The 18,070-nt window shown below is 47.0% G+C and overlaps 1 protein-coding gene across 2 annotated transcripts in view; it reads left to right on the plus strand.

Moving 5' to 3' along the window:
- WDR7 (WD repeat domain 7) overlaps positions 1-18,070 on the plus strand; it is a 349,883-nt gene that overhangs the window by 232,607 nt on the left and 99,206 nt on the right. For both annotated transcript variants that reach the window (XM_004703006.2, XM_004703007.2), the window contains 2 exons: positions 6,282-6,468; positions 17,196-17,313. In XM_004703006.2, the coding sequence (XP_004703063.1) occupies positions 6,282-6,468; positions 17,196-17,313 (305 nt within the window). The remainder of the gene's footprint in view (positions 1-6,281; positions 6,469-17,195; positions 17,314-18,070) is intronic.

An 18,070-nucleotide genomic window follows, 5' to 3' on the forward strand; every position in this document is an offset into this window, starting at 1 on the left:
AGCGAGCGTATCACATTGTGCAAATCTGATGCAAAAGACCTCTCTGAAGTATTACAAGGCAAAGATACCATTTTGGGAAATAAGGCACCCATGACCCAAGCATTGCTATTTTCAACCTGTTCATCTGCATGGGAAGCTGGGCAATGAATAAAGACATTCGGAGAAGCGATGCATCTGTGATGATGGTGAAAACTACGGAGTGCTGGAGACTGCCAGAAGAACTAGCAGGTCTGTCTTGAAAGAAGTACGGCCAGAATGCTCTTTAGAAGGGAGAACGGTGAGACTTGGTCTCATGAATTTTAGACATGTTACTAAGAGAAGGTAAAATCTAGCACAGCGATTCTCAACCTGTGGGTCGTGACCCCATTGGGGGTCAAATAACCCTTTCACAGGGGTCACCCTGTAGCATAACAGTAACAAAATTAACAGTTATGAAGTAGCAACGAAAATAGCGTTATGGCTGGGGGGTCACCACCACACGATGAAAGGGTTGCAGCCTGAGGAAGGTTGAGAACCGCTGCTTTAGAAGAAGGACCACGTGTTTGGTAAAGTTAGAGGCTCGGTGAATCAAAGGAGGACCCTTCACCAGATGAATTGACAGTGGCTTCAACGATGGGCACGTGCAGACATAACCATTTTGAGGATGACCCAGGACTAGGCAGTGTTTCATTTTATTGTACATAGGTTGCCATGAGTGGAAGCCAACTCAAAAGCATGTAACAGTCTTTCATAGTTTATAAAGTGTTTGCCTATGATGAGCCATCAATAAATGTTGTTCAGTGACACTGGGTGGGTTCCTGACTCACAACGACCCTTTGAACAACAGAGCAAAACACTGCCTGGACCTGGACCATCACACAATTGTTACTGTCTTTGAGCCCCTGTCGCAGCTACTATGTCAGTCCAGCTTGTTGATGGCCTTCCTCTTTTTTGCTGTCCCTCTACTTTGTCAAGCATAATATCCTCTTTCAGGGAATGGTCTCTCCTGATATTCCAAGTACATGAGACAACGTGTCACCATCCTTGCCTCAAAGATGCATTCTGGTTGTACTTTTTTCGAGATAGACTTGTTGTGTTCTTAGTGTTCTCCGTGTTCTTCACCACACCCTAACTGAATGCACTGATTCTTCAGTCTTCTTATTCAGTGTCCACCTTTCACACGCAGAGGAAAAAAATGATGAAAATACCGTGGAAATGCCATGGTTTGAGTGAGGTACCACCTAGTCATTAAAGTAGCAACATCTTTTCAACACGACAAAGAGACTTTGTGCAGCAGTTACCCCATGCAATGCATCATTTGATTTTCCATAAATGTTTATTAATAAAACTTAGTAACCCATGTCTGGTTTTGTTGAATATAGAATGCCTTATTAAACTTGTTGAGCCCATGTTTTGTGATATATGCTCCAGAAAAAAACAAGCAGGTAATAACATTAAAGAAAGAAGTGTGTGTGTGTGTGTGTGTGTGTGTGTGTGTGTGTGTGTGTGAGAGAGAGAGAGAGAGAGAGAGAAAATGAGAGAGAGTGCGAGCAAGCTTATATATTAAATCTTTTTAAAGGGTTAGCCTCTATGACCACTCAGATTTTTTAATTTTTAAAAAGTGACATTTCTGCATTGTTCAGTTGATGATTGGACAAGATTCATTTTGACATTAACAAGTTAGCCACGGTGTAGTCCTGTCAGCGTTTTAAGCACACCTTACATAGGTTTTATTTTCTTCTCTGTGTCGGTTCTTTCCGCATTTGCAGTGTTTTGCTAACAGCAGCGTAAATGTTGGCTTTCAGGTTTGCTCTGTCACCCTGTTAAAAACAAAAACAGTGATTGAAGTGGGGTCACAGATGTTTAAGAAGATTAAGATAAAAATAACATTAAAATATGAGCCATTGTTTTACTCTTGGCTCCTTAACAACCGAATACGTGTCCGAGGCCAGAAGGGCCACGTTAATTGTGATACATCCAAAGCGGGATCTTGCCGCTTTCTGTATTTTAAAGGATTTTCTTTTGTTTTGATTTGTTCTCTAGTGTTGTGAGCCTACTTACAGGACAGACGGCCCTATTTTGTGGTGCATTTGTGCATTTTGGCTAGAGCCGATGGGGTATCAGGTTCTGTGCACTAAATGATCACGATAAAGCCACCAAGTGGCCTATTCCATTCAACTGTCTCCCAGAGAAGAAGCCCAATTCTTTGGTAATTTTGAGTCAGTCGCAAGCTGGCGAGCACAATGCTGAATTCCCCAGGGTTGCAGTAAAGTTAGGAGCCATGTGGTTTTCTCCATGAAGAGCCTGTAACGGAACTAACTTTCATAGGAGAAGTTATCTTCTCCTTCCTCGGGGCAACGTGTGCTTTACAAATGTCAGTGCATGTCCAACTTGCGGATGAATACCATCGGGAGTGCCCTGCCCTGCTACTACAAATCCTTTCTTCAGCACACTCTTCAGAGACCCATGGCGTCTTCATTTCTCAAAATGCCTGCCCACCCAGAAAAGGAAGTTTTAGCCTCAAAAGAAGCAAGTCTTTAAGCTTTGTACATGTGTCTTTATGGAAAAAGACATATGATGGTATTTTTTAATTTATTTTTTCACCTTAGACCCATGGGCTCTTGGCGTGGAGCCAGCAGAAATCTGTAGCAGGCTCTTAGAAGTTCCTGATGTGTGTGTAAAAATATTTAGTTTGCTGGGCACACAACTAGTTAAAGTGATGTTCAGAATTTACCAAAGCAGCACTGATGTTATTTAGTACTTCCTGTACATGTAGCACTGTGCTGAATCTAATGCCTAACATGAAAGTTTAAAACAAAATCTTTTTAAATCCCTGTGGTCCACACCAGCCCCAGGCCAGTTCCCATGAGGCAAAAACCAGGCACGCCTCTACTCTCTAGTCCCTTACCCTATTCCAACACAACCATCCCTCTCTGATAGCTTGTCTCCTGGGTTCAGTATGGATTACTGAACTAATCCATTGCAATGGATTGTTGAACCTGGCAAAAATGGATTATTGACAAGGTTTAAAGAAAGAAAAGAATGTTTGAAAGCAAGTAAAATTAACTTAAGACTGTAGAATAAATACCTAAAGGTAGTATATCGTTGCTTGTTAAATTAAATGTATGAATAGTGATTGATATGTTTTCAAAGGGAATCTCATTCTTAGGCAAGCAGGAAAGTTGTGGCAGAGATTTTTTTAGTTACCTACAACATCCAATTTCCCTTTCCATGAAAATAGGACTTCACTTCTGTTGAAAATGGCAGGCATTCAACTGAAAAACAGTTCCAGTTCCGCCATAAAGCCAAGGAAATTGTGTTGAGATGCAATCAAAGTTTAGGAAGGACCGTGACTTAGCTGGCATACAGCCTTAGCTCTTCTTTGCCTTCATATCTGCTCTGGACGACGGATGGAACGATGGCTGTGGCATCAGCCATTTTGTGACCCTGATGCAACTAAGAGAAAAGAGTCAGAGAATTGAGGCCATTGGTGGAGCTGCCTCTAGCTGCTGCTGAAGCTTCTCGCTGTGTGAGAAAGATGAAACCTGTAACACATGCAGCCGCTCGTTAACTGCAGCCGAAATGATCCCGCCGTTCTCAGAGGAGGGGTGGTTGGACCGGGGGGATGGTCAAGGAAGGATATCGTTTAGAACCAGTAGTTAAGTAGCATATCATGAATAAAATGAGAGGTGGAAAAGGTACAAGTTGTGTTCAGAGACATGTACTGTGCCTCTAAGATACGGTAAAAGCCCACCCTGACTGTTAGCGCAGAGGCCGAGACTCCTTAGACAGACCTGTAGTAGTTAACCACTTCCCTTCTTAAGGTTCATGATTTTCTCATTCAAAGCCTAAGGCTAGATGTTACTAAAGTATTTTTACATCCAAAGTTCCTATGGGTCTAATTAATCCCATTTGGTTGGAGATGACTAGATGAGAATTTTAGAATTACTAGGTCTTGTCCCTTTCTGATCCTAAGACAACTTGCGTGTTGATCCTTCCACAGTGAAAAGCTGGCCAGACCCTTCCTTTGCTCAGTACTGCCCAGCGGGTTCCCCACTGTCAACAGAATCAACCAACGCCTTCGTGTGGCATCTGAAGCCCTTCGTACTCTGGCTGTGATCACCTTTCTAGTCTGCTCTTTCACTCGTACACGTCGTCCACCTGCCCACCTTTTCTGTCTGGGCCATGGCCTCCTGGAAACGTGAGCTTTTCTAGCCGTTCTTTCATTCGCTTCGTCCTACTTTTCATCGGTGTCTTGGAATGGAGGCCCACTGCTCAGGACGTCTTCTTCTACCCCTGCGCAGTTCCGCACTTCTGTCCATGGTTGGACACCTGGGAACCCCCCTGTTGTTGTCAGCTGGCACCCACGTACAGCAGCTCCATGGGGCGGAGTACAACGGCTCTGTGGGGTCTTCTCGCCTGTTATCATTGTGCAAGCAGATCGCCAGATCTTTCTCCCACAGCGTCACCAGGTGCGAGCCTCTGGGTCAGCAGCCACATGCCTAGCTGTTGGGCCACCAGAGCTCCTTTATGAAACATTACTCATACATTCAGATTCCTTGATCACATACCTATCTTCTGAACTCAAAGGGATTTCCATAAGGAATGGAATTGAATCTTACTCCTTTGTTTCCCCAGCCCATTATATGGTACAGTCCCTGACCTATAACACTACTCAATAAATTGTTGTTACATGAATCTTTGGACGGATAGGTTGGGACAGAACTGTGGAAGGCCTTAAATAAAGCCAGGCCAGTTTGATAAACTTCATAATTCTGTCCCTGGAAAGCCTGGTGGGATTGGGGCACGTCATGATGGTGGATGGCAACCTCTCAGGGGCATTCACACTTCCTTGTCTTTCCTTCTTCTTCACCTCTGTACACTGTGACCAGGGACCCTCCCAGATATGTATCTGATTGTTGTGCTCCCCCTCCCTGGTCTCCTCCTCTCCTAAAAGGACTGCTACGTACCTTAACACAGATGGCAGTGACCCTGACTCCTCTTTCCTCTTCTCTTGCACCTCACCCAGCTTCCAGAGTTCTCAGCCTTCTCGTAGTTCTGTGATCTCTCTGGGCTTTCTCCTGCACTGCTCTCTCCTGTCTCTCCTACTGACTAACTTCCAGTCATCCTTCAGGTCGCAGCTCGAATACCATCACCCCCTGGGACAAACGCATCCTCTCTCCCTTCCCCAGGGCGAGGGGAGTGAGGTCCCCTGAGATTCCCACAGCAGCTGCCCTGAACTCTGTCCCTCACTAATAGCCCTCACACTCTGGGGGACCTGTGTTTGGAAAGTGTACTTGTGCAATGACCTCTTTCTCCTCCTGTCCAAGGAAGAAATTAGGTTTCTCTTGTGCATACTTTATATGCACAGTTTTGAGGTCTGTATGTTTTAATTAATTATCTTGCTCATTTTTCTTTATATAAAAATGTGTGAAGATTGCACAGGTTTCCATCATATGCTTGTGCCACTTCAGCCAGTCCTCAACTGAATATGGGGCACATGTTTACTATTACAAATGATGGTATGTGGCACATCTTGGCACGTGGATCTTTTTCTGAAGTTTGAACCACTTCCTTCAGATGGTTTCCTAGGAAGAGAATTGCCCAATCAAGACACATGAAGTTTTACAGGCTTTTGCTTTGTTGCTGTTAACCACCGCCAAGTATGCCCTGGACTCACGGCTACTGCCCGCACAGGGGAACAAAATGCTGCCCGGTTCATCGTCAGATATGAATCAAACCACTGTGACCTGCAGGATTTTTACTGGCTGGTGTGTTTGTTCCTTTGACATAGATTGCCAGGCCTCTTTCCTAGTCTGTTTAATTCTAGAAGTTCTGCCAATGCCTGGCCACTGTGAGAGAGCCTGCTGGTGTTTGAAATAGCAGGCGCATAACTTCCAGTGTCATAACCCACACATCGCCATGGTATGAAAACTAGCCTCTGGGGGGTGGCATACAGATGAGGGGACTTCAAAAAATTCATGGGAAAATGGAATGAAAAGATAGTGGAATTCTTCCATGTTTGTTTTAAAGCCCCCTTGGGTATTTATAGATATTATGTTAATAATACTCTTTAAAATATGACATAAAATATTGTAACTGAACTTCTGTCATGGAAGTCTGTCTGTGACTAAACAAACGAAACTAAGCAAGAGCTCTTTTGTAGTCTCACGATTCCAACCGTTTTTCTGTTAAAAAGAAAAATAATCTAAAGGCTTGTGTTTTGAAAATAAGTGTCAAAGAAAACAATCCCAGAGTAAAGTAAGTAACTCTCTTGCCCCGTGTTTATTTTGCCATTGTAGGCAAAGCACTGACGTTTCTGCTGCTGCAGCCCCCAAGTCCCAAACTGCCCCCACACAGCACAATCCGGAGGACCGCTACTGACCTCATCGGCCGAGGCTTCACCGTCTGGGAACCGTACATGGACGTGTCGGCTGTGCTGATGGGGCTTCTCGAGCTGTGCGCTGATGCCGAGAAACAGCTGGCCAAGTAGGTGCTCACTTCCACTGCTGGTGCCGAGGGGAGAGGAGGGTAGTGATCGAAGGCTCTTTCTAAGCCGCGCTTATTTAATAAACCAAGGTGGAATTTTGGTGGCGGGCAGTTAAAAGGAACCGTGTTTTTGAAACTTGAGTGCAGCTGGAACTATTGAACCAGTGCATGAGTGATCTGTGCTTCCCCCTCAAAAGCAACAAAAAGTCAAGCCCCAAACCCCGTTATCAAGTTGATTCCCTCCGGGACAGAGTGAGCATGCTCCCAGGTGTGTCTGAGGCTGTCAGTCTGTGTGACCTTCTCCTCCCAGCAAGTGGCGAATGGTTTTGAACTGCTCACCCAATCTGTGACCGTTTTCAAATTGTGTACTTTGAGAGGTATTAACCAACAGTAGTCCACAACAATGAACTCTGAAGCTTATCAGTGGTCACCAGGCAACATTTTGCTCATAAAGTCACCGTGACTCATAATTGACTTGATGACAACTAACAAAACTTATATGAATCTAGAAGGTAAGTGGAAAAAATGCTGGTAGGGTTCCAGGTCTTACCTGCACACGTTTATTGCAAACACGGTGTGTTTATACAGATGTCTGATCAGTGGATGACTGTAGACAGGTTCTCAGCAACGTATATGTCAGATTCTCGTTAGGGTGTCTTCAAAATGGAAGTCCAATCAAAACAGTAGCTTCGAGGAGGTCTGCTGGGCAGTTAAACTCAAGGCAGAGAGGTTAGCTCAGAAGTACACAGAGACTGTTTTTGGAGATTGCCCAAAGTGGTAGTGATCTTGGTAGATTTTCTTGACGGACACAAGGTGATCATGGGAGCTTGCTAGAAAGAAGTTTTAAGAAAACGGAAAGTTATTGGTGAGAAAAAGGCCAGGAAAAAAAAATGGCAATAAGGAATTTTTTTCCCACGAGGACAATGTACTCCCTGGTTATCCCTGGTTTGCGAAAGCTGCGCTCCAAAAATTGTGGTGCAATCCCTCATCCCATCCACCCACAGCCCCGACCTTGTCCCTTCAGACTCCGTTTCTTCCCCAAACTCAGCCTTGAACAGGAATTGCTTGAGGATGCCAAGACTGCTGTTTGTCCTGGTGTGAATCAAAGAGTGTGATCTAGGGAAAGATCGGAGCGCTGGAAATACCATCTGCTGAAGTGTCTAGGCCTCAATGAAGCTTATGTTGAGAAACAATGAGTTCGCCTTTTGATATTTGTGTGTGCGTGTTTATGGTTTTGTAGTAATACTTTTTAACTTGTGGTTTCTAATTGATGATAAGGAAGTTGATGTCAATTGATAAAATATTCAGTGCTTATTTTTTTAAAAAAAGGTTTGCAAGTAGGGCATGACCAATGTGTCCTAGGATTTCTGCGACTATAAATCTGTACAGGAACAGAAAGCTTCTTCTTTCTCCCATGGGGCAGGAAGTGGGGGTGAACTGATGACCCTTGTGGTGTGCAGTCCAGTTCATCGTCCACTGTATCACCGGGACCCCTCAACTAGCCTGGTGGGTAGGAATTCCTGAACTGGCCCATGCTACTTCTCTTGATGGACGAGTGGCATTTCCCTCATATCAGTGGTCCCTGAGCGAGCGCTCGCTGAGCTTCCTTTATGGTTGCCTTTCTTATAGCCCAAAGAGTCTTGGGAGCGGAGTGAGTGAGGAGTGAGTCTGCTGACCGCAAGGTTGGTTGGATAGAAACCATCAGCTGCTCAGTGGGACAAAGATGAGGCTTTGTGCTCTTGTAAAGAAACCCAAAGGGGCAGCTAGTTGTACCCTGGACGATCGGCTCAGAGTGAGTCAGAATTACTCAATGGCAGTGAGTGTGGGCTCAGTGTTTCATATGCCACAGCTCCCTTATCTTCCAGAATGCTTAGGGACAAGGGAGCATTGGCCATGGCATGCTGGCTGCTCTGTGCTAAGGAAACGGAGCAGACAGGCAGTTGAAAGCTAGCCTGAAATGTCGTGGCTTTGTCTACACACAGTAAGCATTGTGAGATTAGATTCTAGGGTTGATAGATGAGGGAAAGAATTCATTTCGCACCCTTCCCTCATAACCTCTTCTTGTCAGTCGACAATGCTTCCTAAACTTCTAGGTGTCTTCCTAGCTGTGGGCCCTTCCGCAAATTGCTTCCCCTCTCCGCCTTGGTTCCGACAGTAAGATGGGGCTGGTGGAGATGCCTACCTCCTGAGATTGCCCAGTCAGCTCCAGTTGATCGCAGCCCTGTGTCCAGCAGGTCGAGACAGTGCACAGCTTAGCTACTGTGTAAATACATCCTCTTGAGAGTCTTCTTGCTGACCCTCTATTGTAACAAGTATGATGCCCTTCAGGGACTGGGCCCTTCTGAAAACATGTCCAAAGTGCAGGAGACACAGTCTTGCTTGGCTTCTTGCAAACGTTCTAGCTGTATCTCCTGCCATTGGGTCCACGACGGCTCACACCGACCCAGAGGGACAGGGTAGCGCTACCCTGTGAGTTTCCTTAGATTGCACCCTGTGGTTCTCCCGAGAAGCGGCTGGTTTCTAACGGTTCCCATGTGAATGGCCGCTGAAGGCATAGTAACCAGGTCTCTTTGTGCTGGCTGGATGCTTCCAAACCAGAGTCACTGGTTCCTCTGGCTGGCCATGGCATGTTCATTATTCTTTCCCAGCACCCCACCGAACTCCAAGGTGTCAGTTTTTCTCCGATCTTTGTTATTCTTTGTCCAGTATTTGCTCACATATGAGGTAATCCTATGACTTGGATCAGGTGCACCTCAGTCCAATTTTAACATTTTAAAGAAATATTTTTCAGCAGGTTTTTCTAGTGCAACATGCCTTTTGGTTTCTTGACTGCTGCTTTAGTGGACTTTTATTGTGGATCCACATCAAATACAATCCGTCGAGCATATAAGGGGTATGGGTAGTGGTGGTATGGGTAGTGATACATTTCAGTATTCTGGTATAGAACGGATGAAAGCCCGCCCAACTCTAGAATGAACATTTGGCATAGTGTGGATATGGGAAGTGGCAGGGTTCCCTCCTGACTGAAAGGATGGGATTGGGGCCATTGTATTCATGCCAGTCGGAAGAGGCGCACGTCAAGAGCTGTCCCCTCCAGGGAGTCCCACAGCCTCCCTGGCATGTCTTGTTCCCGGCCGTTCAAAATGTTGCTCTGGCCTAATCTTACAGCATCTTTCCAAATCTGCCCTGCACACAATTTCCCGTGTGCACGCGTTTGTTTCCTGGAGGAAGTGGTGGTGGAGATGGTACAGGCGGGCATAAGGAGGCGCGCCGGCCTCATCTGTGTGTGCACTGTCCGCGGACGCACGCAGGGTGCTTTCTCAGTGGATAATTTCAATCTTGCTCTCACATCCTTTTCTGTCACGAAGATTAGTAGGACTCCCTGTACACAGCTCTGAATAAATGAATGTATCAGCATGTAGCCTTGAGGAGTCCAATGTAATTTTCATCGTGATAAATTGTATAATAAGCAAGAAAATGTTTGCTTATTAATCTATAACAAGATTTAGATTGAAAATGGCCTGTTACACCCATGGCACACTGGCGTGGGCTGCAGGCTAAATGAGGTGGTGCACAGGGTTGGGGTCTTGCCATGCATGGGGTGTTAGGTGTGCCCCCTAGCCTGGGTGCCCTGTCACATGGCTCCTTGATGTTCCTGCATGCTAACTGGGCTTGGCTGCCACACCCCCTCCTGGGTCATCCAGTGTGCGTCACCAAGAGGCGCCTGTAGGTCAACGCTTGTGACTTAAAGGTTTCAGTCCTCTCACTGAAAAACAGGCACAGGCCCTGTTTCCTTTATTACTTTATTTTAGGCCCATTGTTTTAAGTTGATGGCAGAGTGTGGGACAGGGCATGAGGAGGGGCAGCCAGCTCAGGTCTGCTGCTGACCTCTAAACCTAAGACACCAAACCCAGCTGCCTTTCATCACTAGTGACTCTTAGCGACCTTGTGGGACAAAGTAGAACCCTCCCCATAGAATCTCTGAAGGTGTTCATCTTTATGGGGACAGAGAGCCTCAGCTTTTGCCCCCACAGAGTGACTGGTGGATTTGAACTACCGACCTTGTGGTTAGCAGCCCGATGCTTAACCACTGGACTACCAGAGCTTCGGCATCTGGAGGGCACATGTTACAGTAGAGTGTTTCATCCAGTGTCTCCAGTGTTCTGTTAAGTAAAGTAAAGCTGAGGGAGCAAACAGCTTCTCCAGGCTCCTTTGAGTGCTATGATCGCCAGGCTGTCACTCCGGTTTACACACACACACACACACACACACACATGCACGCACTTCCCTGTGCCATGTGGGTATGTGACAGGTGAGTCCTAGGTAGACCCTCACTTTCAATTCCTTCTCCTCTCCTAACCCTTCTGAACTTGATCCTTGCCCTTTTGATTTCAAATGGTTAGATTATTCTAAGGTGTGTGTACCTCCCTAGTGTTACTGCCCCCTTACAGACCTGTTATTTGGCTGAAAAGTGCTCTTGGGGAGTGAATTAAGTTCCAGACCGAAGGGTGGCTAAGGGCCACACATAGTCTCTGAGGTTCCATCTGTCTCCATCTGACCAGTAAGCCTGGTCTCTTTGAAGACTTAAAGCCTTGCCCCACATTTCTCTCCCACTCTGTCTAGGCTCGGCCTGAGTACTTCCTTAGAGAGCAGTGGGTAGTGGTGGCCAGGCACTGTCTGATGTTCACATGGTCCATTCGATCAGCATGGTTGTCTACCTACTGATAAAATGTGAAAACAGTAGACTATCTTAACCTTATATAGGAACAGAAGATTCCTCATGGTTTTGGAAAGCTAGACCACCATACCTCGTTGATTGTCCTGTGGTTTTGATTCAGTTTTCCTGATCACCTTCAGGTTTTCAGGGCCCTCACTCTGAAGGAGAACACAATAGTCTGGTCCATCTGGAGAGGGTGCTCATCCCTCACCACATCCTGCGTGGCTGAAGGCTGTCACTGGTTACAGAAAGCCTATTGCTTCTCTGGAATATTCAGAGATCACCACAAAGAGATGTGAAGCATGTAGTCTCTGGGCACCCACCATGTCCTGATGGTGCACACATGGGCCCCGTCCACTAGGAATGCTCTTTGGAACTACATGCGATTGGAGAGAGTTGACGCTGTGAACTCAACCCTGAGAATATTGTTACGATATGGAGGAGGCCTGGTGGCACGGTGATCACGTGCTGAGCTGAGACCCACAGGTCGGCAGTTGGAATCCACCAGTGGCTTCTTCGCAGAAAGATGCGCCTTTCTACTTCCCTAAACACACCAGGGCAGTACATCCCTGCCCTGTAGGGCGAGGGGTTTGGCTTGGGGAGTGGGTAGGGAGGAGAGTGAGACCCACCCCCACACAAACACCAGGAAGCTTTAGGAGTCTCTGTTTGGGCTTTGTTTCCTGTTGGCATAAACTTTGTTTTTAGTAGAAAACTTAAAATCCCAGGAAGCCACCTGAGCCATGTCAGTGTAATATTATTCTCTGTATATGTGTACAACGTGCAGTACTAGATCTAAAAGACGCCCACTCGGAGGAGGAATTGCGTGCTTTGAGTTGATGAAGTGAGGTGCCAACGTGACAGAGGAATTGAAGCGTCCTCGTCACGTTAAAGGTGATCGTGAAAGCACCTATTGTACCAGGAAGCGGTGCACGGAATTCCCCGGTTTTATATCATTAGCTGTTCATTTTCGAAGTAGTTTGTCATCCTTGCTGTAGAGGGCAGGGAGTGTTCTCAATGCCCTGTGACTGTTGACCAAGATCTGGGAGGCTATGTGAGGAAGTTCAAATCCCTCCCTCCGCCCCCCACTACCAGTATCCATTTGTAGCGCTCTTTCCACCAGCGTGCTGCTACATGTTCCTTTTGAAATGCCTCCACTTCCACAGAGGAGCCCTAGTGGCCTAGTGCTTACACATTGGGCTGCTAAACACAAGATCGGCTGTTTGAAACCACCAGCTGCTCTGTGAGAGAAAGTGAGGCTATTCCCATAAAGAATTACAATCTCGGAAACTGTAAGGGCCGGTTCTACTCTGCCCTGTCGGGTCTGTGAGTTGGAATCGACTGGATGGCAAACTAGTTGCATTTGGGTGACTTCCATGGAGTAAGGGGCGAGACAGGACCGTCAGCAGTCATGTGAAGACAACTCAGCCAGAGTGAGCGATCAGTGTCTGATACCTATCATCACTCATGCTTCATAGTGGCTGTGCCACCAGAAGTGCTGAGTAAGATAGACAGTGTGCCATGTCGTGATATAAAGACGCATGGAAGCCTTCCCAACAAATTATCTGCTTAGCAGCCAGATAAGTGGCCTCAGGTGGAGAGCGAGGTCCCTGGTGATGTCCAGGTGCCACCATAAGGAGGGTCCCCCTTCCATCTCAGACCTTTCTCTGTCCAGTTGGAGACTCACTCTAGATTTGCATGCCCGTCACACTGCACTCCCACCCTCAGAGGTTGCAGCATCAGAATTGGACTCTGTCTGTGGGGACCCTCTGATTAATTACTCTGACTTCATGGCCCGGTCAATTCAGTCAAGTGGCCAGTGTGAGGGATTCTTTTTTTTTTTTAATTTAACTTTTCCTGATGAATTTACCAGATGAAGTTCATTTACTGCCTAACTGTTGAGCTGCCTATATGCTGAAGGGCTGTGCTGGGCACTCATGCAGGACTCGCTGCCATCGGAGGCAGCCGTCCCCTCTCCCCCCAATCTGTGCCAAACTGGCACAGCAGGGCATGGTGGCTCGGAGGGCCTGGCACAAGCCAGCTTGGCAGTCGTTCGTTCCCACACTGTTTCAGCAGCCACAGAATGCCATGCAGAGAAGACAGGAAATGAAGGGACCGAGCAGAGGGCTCCAGTAGGGCGAGGGATGGGGGGAGAACACTGAGATTCACAAAAAGACACCGGAACTCCAGGGACTTGAAACTTGCCTGGCCTCCGGAGCATAGGCGTTCTAAAACCCCTGAAGGTACATGAGTGAAGGCAGGTGCAGAGGTAGAGCCCCGGCATTTTTCAGTCAGAACCCTGTTTGTTGACATTTTAATGGTGGACATATGACATTGTCAAACTCCATCGAACTGTCCCCCAAGAGCTACACTCCTTGCTACTGTGCCGATGCTGGCTCATGATGAGTTAAGTTGCAGAGCAGAAGCGGAAGAAGTCCAGGGTTGGTTTGATAATCATTATGGGATTAGATTGCCAGACCTTTCTTCCGATTTGCGACAGGACTCTACCTCTTAGGGGTTTCCATACCTGTAATCTTTGCCATCAGTGAAAAAGAGGAAGACCCTCGCAGAGATGGATTGACACAGGAGCTGCAGTCACGAGTTCAAAGGAAACCATGGCGAGGGATGGCACGGGATCAGGCAGGGTGTCGTTCTGCGGAACCCAGGTTGCTATGAGTTGGAACCCTCTCAGCGGCACCCAACAACAGTCTTTATGGGAGCGGATCACCAGGTCTTTTCTCCTTCGGAGCTGTTGATGAGAAACCTATTGGTTAACAGGCTAGTGCTTAACCATTATGCCATCAAGTCTCCATAGTATTGCAGCATACCTGAGTTAGTTAATTGTGCCAGCCTGGCCGATAATCACATGTGGTGCTGGTTGAAAGGCGGAGGGATAAATGGGTGGTGAAGCCTCGCCTTTCTAGCTCTCGGGTCTCTTGTTTTGTGATGGTTGTATCGGGTGCAGCTGCCTTAGCAGTTCCCTGCTTCAGCTTGCAAGATTGACTTCCTACAAGATATCCCCAAGGAGAAGCCGCATGGATCTGTCCCGATGCAGCCCTGGGTGCTGGAGCAGCCGTGTGGAGACCCTTGCCAGTGCTGAGATGCTTACACGTTCACTGACTCAGCTTTCCTCCTGCAGTCGGCATCATTGCCTCTGTTTTGTGAGGTGGAGGACTTTGTGGACTGGTGTTGGGTTAATGGGTTAATGTTGGACTTGTGGGCTTGGGCAGCATTGGGTTGGGATGTTTTCATGATGCACCTTTTCTTTACATAAAACTCTCTCTTATACGTGAGTTGCTGTGGATTTGTTTCTCCAAAGTACCTAGACTAATACAATACCCTTAGAAACTTCTTTTAGGGGTGAAGTCTAACCCATCGTCTGTCTTCTCGGTTTAGCCATAGTACCAATTTACTCCGGTTAGCCACTGTAATCCACCTCCTTCCCTCTCTTCTGTTCACAGGCTGGCTATTCTGTATTAGGGGGCTTCAAAAGTCTGTGGGGCGATTCCATCTTTTCATCCCGTTTGTCGGAGAACTTTGTGAAGCTCCTGTAGGACATGGCAGAGCTCCCTTGCTCCCCACCCAGCCTCTCTAGACCCCTCATTTGTAAGCCACCAACACCACTGACCTCGCAGGGCATCCTGGGGTAGGAACAGGACAGAAGTAGCTCAGCAGAGCATGGCATCCAGCCTTGGGTTCTCTGTCCAGTCAGGGCGACCCTGGGCAATAGGTCTTTCCCTGCATGACTGCTTGGCAGAAATGCCCCTGTGGGGGGTGGGGAATGTGTGTCAACTCCCAACATTCCGTGATCTTATTGATCCAACAAATTTGATTTAGGGATTTGGTTTTTCTCACCCAGAATTATCCAATTAACATACCAGCCTTGTTTGTTTTAGCTTTTCACTATTATCAACACCCATTTATCCACATTGGTGACAGAAAGGAAGCATCACAGAGCATCTGAATAGTTCCAGGCGCTAGGGAAAATTCTTTTTAAAACTTGATTTCAAGTATGAAAAGGAAGACTTGACAGAGTGGATCGACACAGTGGCTGAAACATACCAACGGTGAGGCGGATGCAGGGCCAGGCAGGGTTTGTTCTGTGCTGTGGGGGGTTGCTAGGAGTCAACACCAGTGCTATGGCACTCAACAACAACAGCGTGCAGTCCAAACTTCACCGTTTTTATCAGGCCATCCCGCCCCAGCACCACGCACTGATGTGATCCCACTGCACAGCTTGCCCAGTGCCCGCTGAGGGCAGGCAGCATCGGTGGTCCCCTGGGGAAGCCTGCTGCCCCCTTGGATCAGTTACTAGGGTGTGCTCACATATCGCAGCTTCCTTGTAAGATTCCATCCTCCCTGCAGGTGGGAAGGAAAGAGACCCTTTCTGTTAGTGGCCAAAGGCATGCAGCAGTTGCTGTCGCCAAGACATTAGGAGCAGAAATTTTATAAGCAGTTGACCTCTCCTAAGCTATGATGAAAAGCGATGTAATGCATTTTTGCTTTCATCAGAAAGTCAGAACGATGATGGCTGGATCAGTTAGAGAAACCAGCTTTTGTTTTGTTTTCATTTTGTAAGCATATTCCGGTTCACACAGGACGTGTCATGGACTCCAGGAAGCTTTGGCATAACCTCCGTACATTTATTAGGCGCCATTGTGTCAACTCACAGCAGAACGAAACAGTGCCCAGCTCGGCACCATCCAGTCATTGTTACGTTTGAATTCGTTCTGTGTCCATCTCATTGAAAGTCTTTTTTTTGGGGGGGTGGGGGTGGGGATCCTGCATTTTACCAAGCATGGTGTTCTTCTCCAGGGACTGGTCTCCTGCTAACATGTCCAAGGTGTGTGAGAGGACGTTTCGCCATTTTCACGTCATATGTACATTTAAAATAACAAAATCATTTAGACAGACTTAGGCGATAATCACATACTGAGTAACTAAACACACCTTCGTTACATTTACCATGTGGGCTCACATGCCACCCTGTAATGAAAATCTCAATGCCTTTGACAGTGCTGCCCAGATAAAATGAAGCTAAGAGACAGAAGATGGATCATTTTTATGTATTAGCAATGACATAGGAATATGACATCACTGCCCTGTGAAGGAGCCCTGGAGTCACTATTGTGTGAGCTATGAACTGCTAACCAAAAGGTCAGCAGTTCAAACCCACCAGCCACTTTGTGGGAGAAAAATGTGCCTGTCTGCTCCTGTCAACATTGGTGGCCTCAGAAGCCCTGTGCACGGGGTCACCGGGAGTTGGAATCAGCTCAGTGGCACTAGGTTTACCTTGTCCGACCCCTTGTGATCTCATTTTTGGGGAAGTTTTATTGCACCATGTACCTAATTGTATACATAGTCTGAATGATGTCATACATGTGTACTTTTTTTTTAATTGGCACTAAATAATGCCTGGCAGAGCCTGGTGATGAGTAGCGTGGCTTTGAGAACACTGAGTGGAGGGCACACCAGCAGTGACAGGGGTATTTCAAACAAAAAGCAATAGATGAACTAAAAACAGGGATAGCATTCTCACAGTTTTGAATTTTATGGACAGCAATGTGCTTCTAAACACCCCTCCCCCCGCACATGTGCTTGCTTTCAGAAACACAGTCTTGTAAATATATCCTTCTAGGCAAGTTTTTGTCTTTCATTTACTTTCTTTTAGGAAAAACTTTGAAAATACCCAGCACAAGCGGTGCCCTGGTTTATGCTGAGCTTCGTAATAAGTATTCCGAGCTGGTTCTTGATAATTTGTTAACAAGGCCTTTTTAACACTTTGGACAGATGCACATACTGTTTCCAATCTTCACGGTTAATTATTCGATTTTGTATTTGATGCCAGAACACCCTGACTCCTAATCACTGTTCATTGTTGCAAGTCCATTATATTCTAACTGTGTGAGTGCTCCCATTGACCTTGAACTGACATTATAAGCTGTGTCTAATCTTTTCAGTCTATATTTCTAATGCTGCTTTTCTCTCTCCCTTTTTTCTGATCCCTGTTTAGCATCACAACAGGGCTTCCTCTGAGCCCAGCAGCTGACTCAGCCCGCTCAGCGAGGCACGCCCTCTCCCTCATTGCCACCGCCAGGCCGCCCGCCTTCATCACCACCATAGCCAAAGAGGTGAGCAGAGCTTCCCGAGTGCTCCAGCGGGCTCAAAGCCCCACAGCCTTCCAGCTGTTCTAGAACAATGCAAGCTCTAATGCCGCTCTTCAGTGAATGTGTGCCCGCGTGTGCATACACACTGTGTCTCAGTGGGGAATTCTTTACATGCGCTTTTAAAATTTCTCTACCCATAATGTGCATGGGAGAAAGATGGGGCTTTCTGCTCCCATAAAGAGTTAGTCTCGGAAACTCAATAGGGTTAGTTCTGCCCTGGCCTATGGAGTCACTGGGCATTAGCACGGACCCAAAGGCAGTGAGTTTTGAATTTATAATATGCACATTATAGCATGTGGTTGCCATCAGATACCACTGGCTCTCTCCGACCCTCCGTCAGCCGAATGAGACTCGAGCCTGGTCCTCCCTGCCCTCACCATTGCTGCCGTGTTTGAGTCCAGGTGGCAGCCATTGTGTCCATCCCCCTCATCGAGGGGCTGCCTCTCTTTTGCTGACCCTTGGTTTCACTCAGCATGATGTCCTCCTCCAGCATTTCCATAGTACCTGAGACAGTCTCACCACCCTCGCTTCTTGGGAGCGTTCTGGCTGTGGTCCTGACAATGGGAATGTGTCCATTCTTTGGGAAGGCCTGGTACATTGAGTGTTCGCGCCATCACTTTGCAGTCGTCTTGACTCTGTGTCCAGCCTTCACATGCTTATGAAGTGATTGGAAGTGCCCTGGCTCGGACCAGCCACACCTCAGCACTCATCTTTGTCGTCC

This window comes from Echinops telfairi, unplaced genomic scaffold, assembly GCF_000313985.2.
Source record: "Echinops telfairi isolate 266 unplaced genomic scaffold, ASM31398v2 ScPeMD7_7400;HRSCAF=8409, whole genome shotgun sequence".
NCBI classification, from domain to species: domain Eukaryota; kingdom Metazoa; phylum Chordata; class Mammalia; order Afrosoricida; family Tenrecidae; genus Echinops; species Echinops telfairi.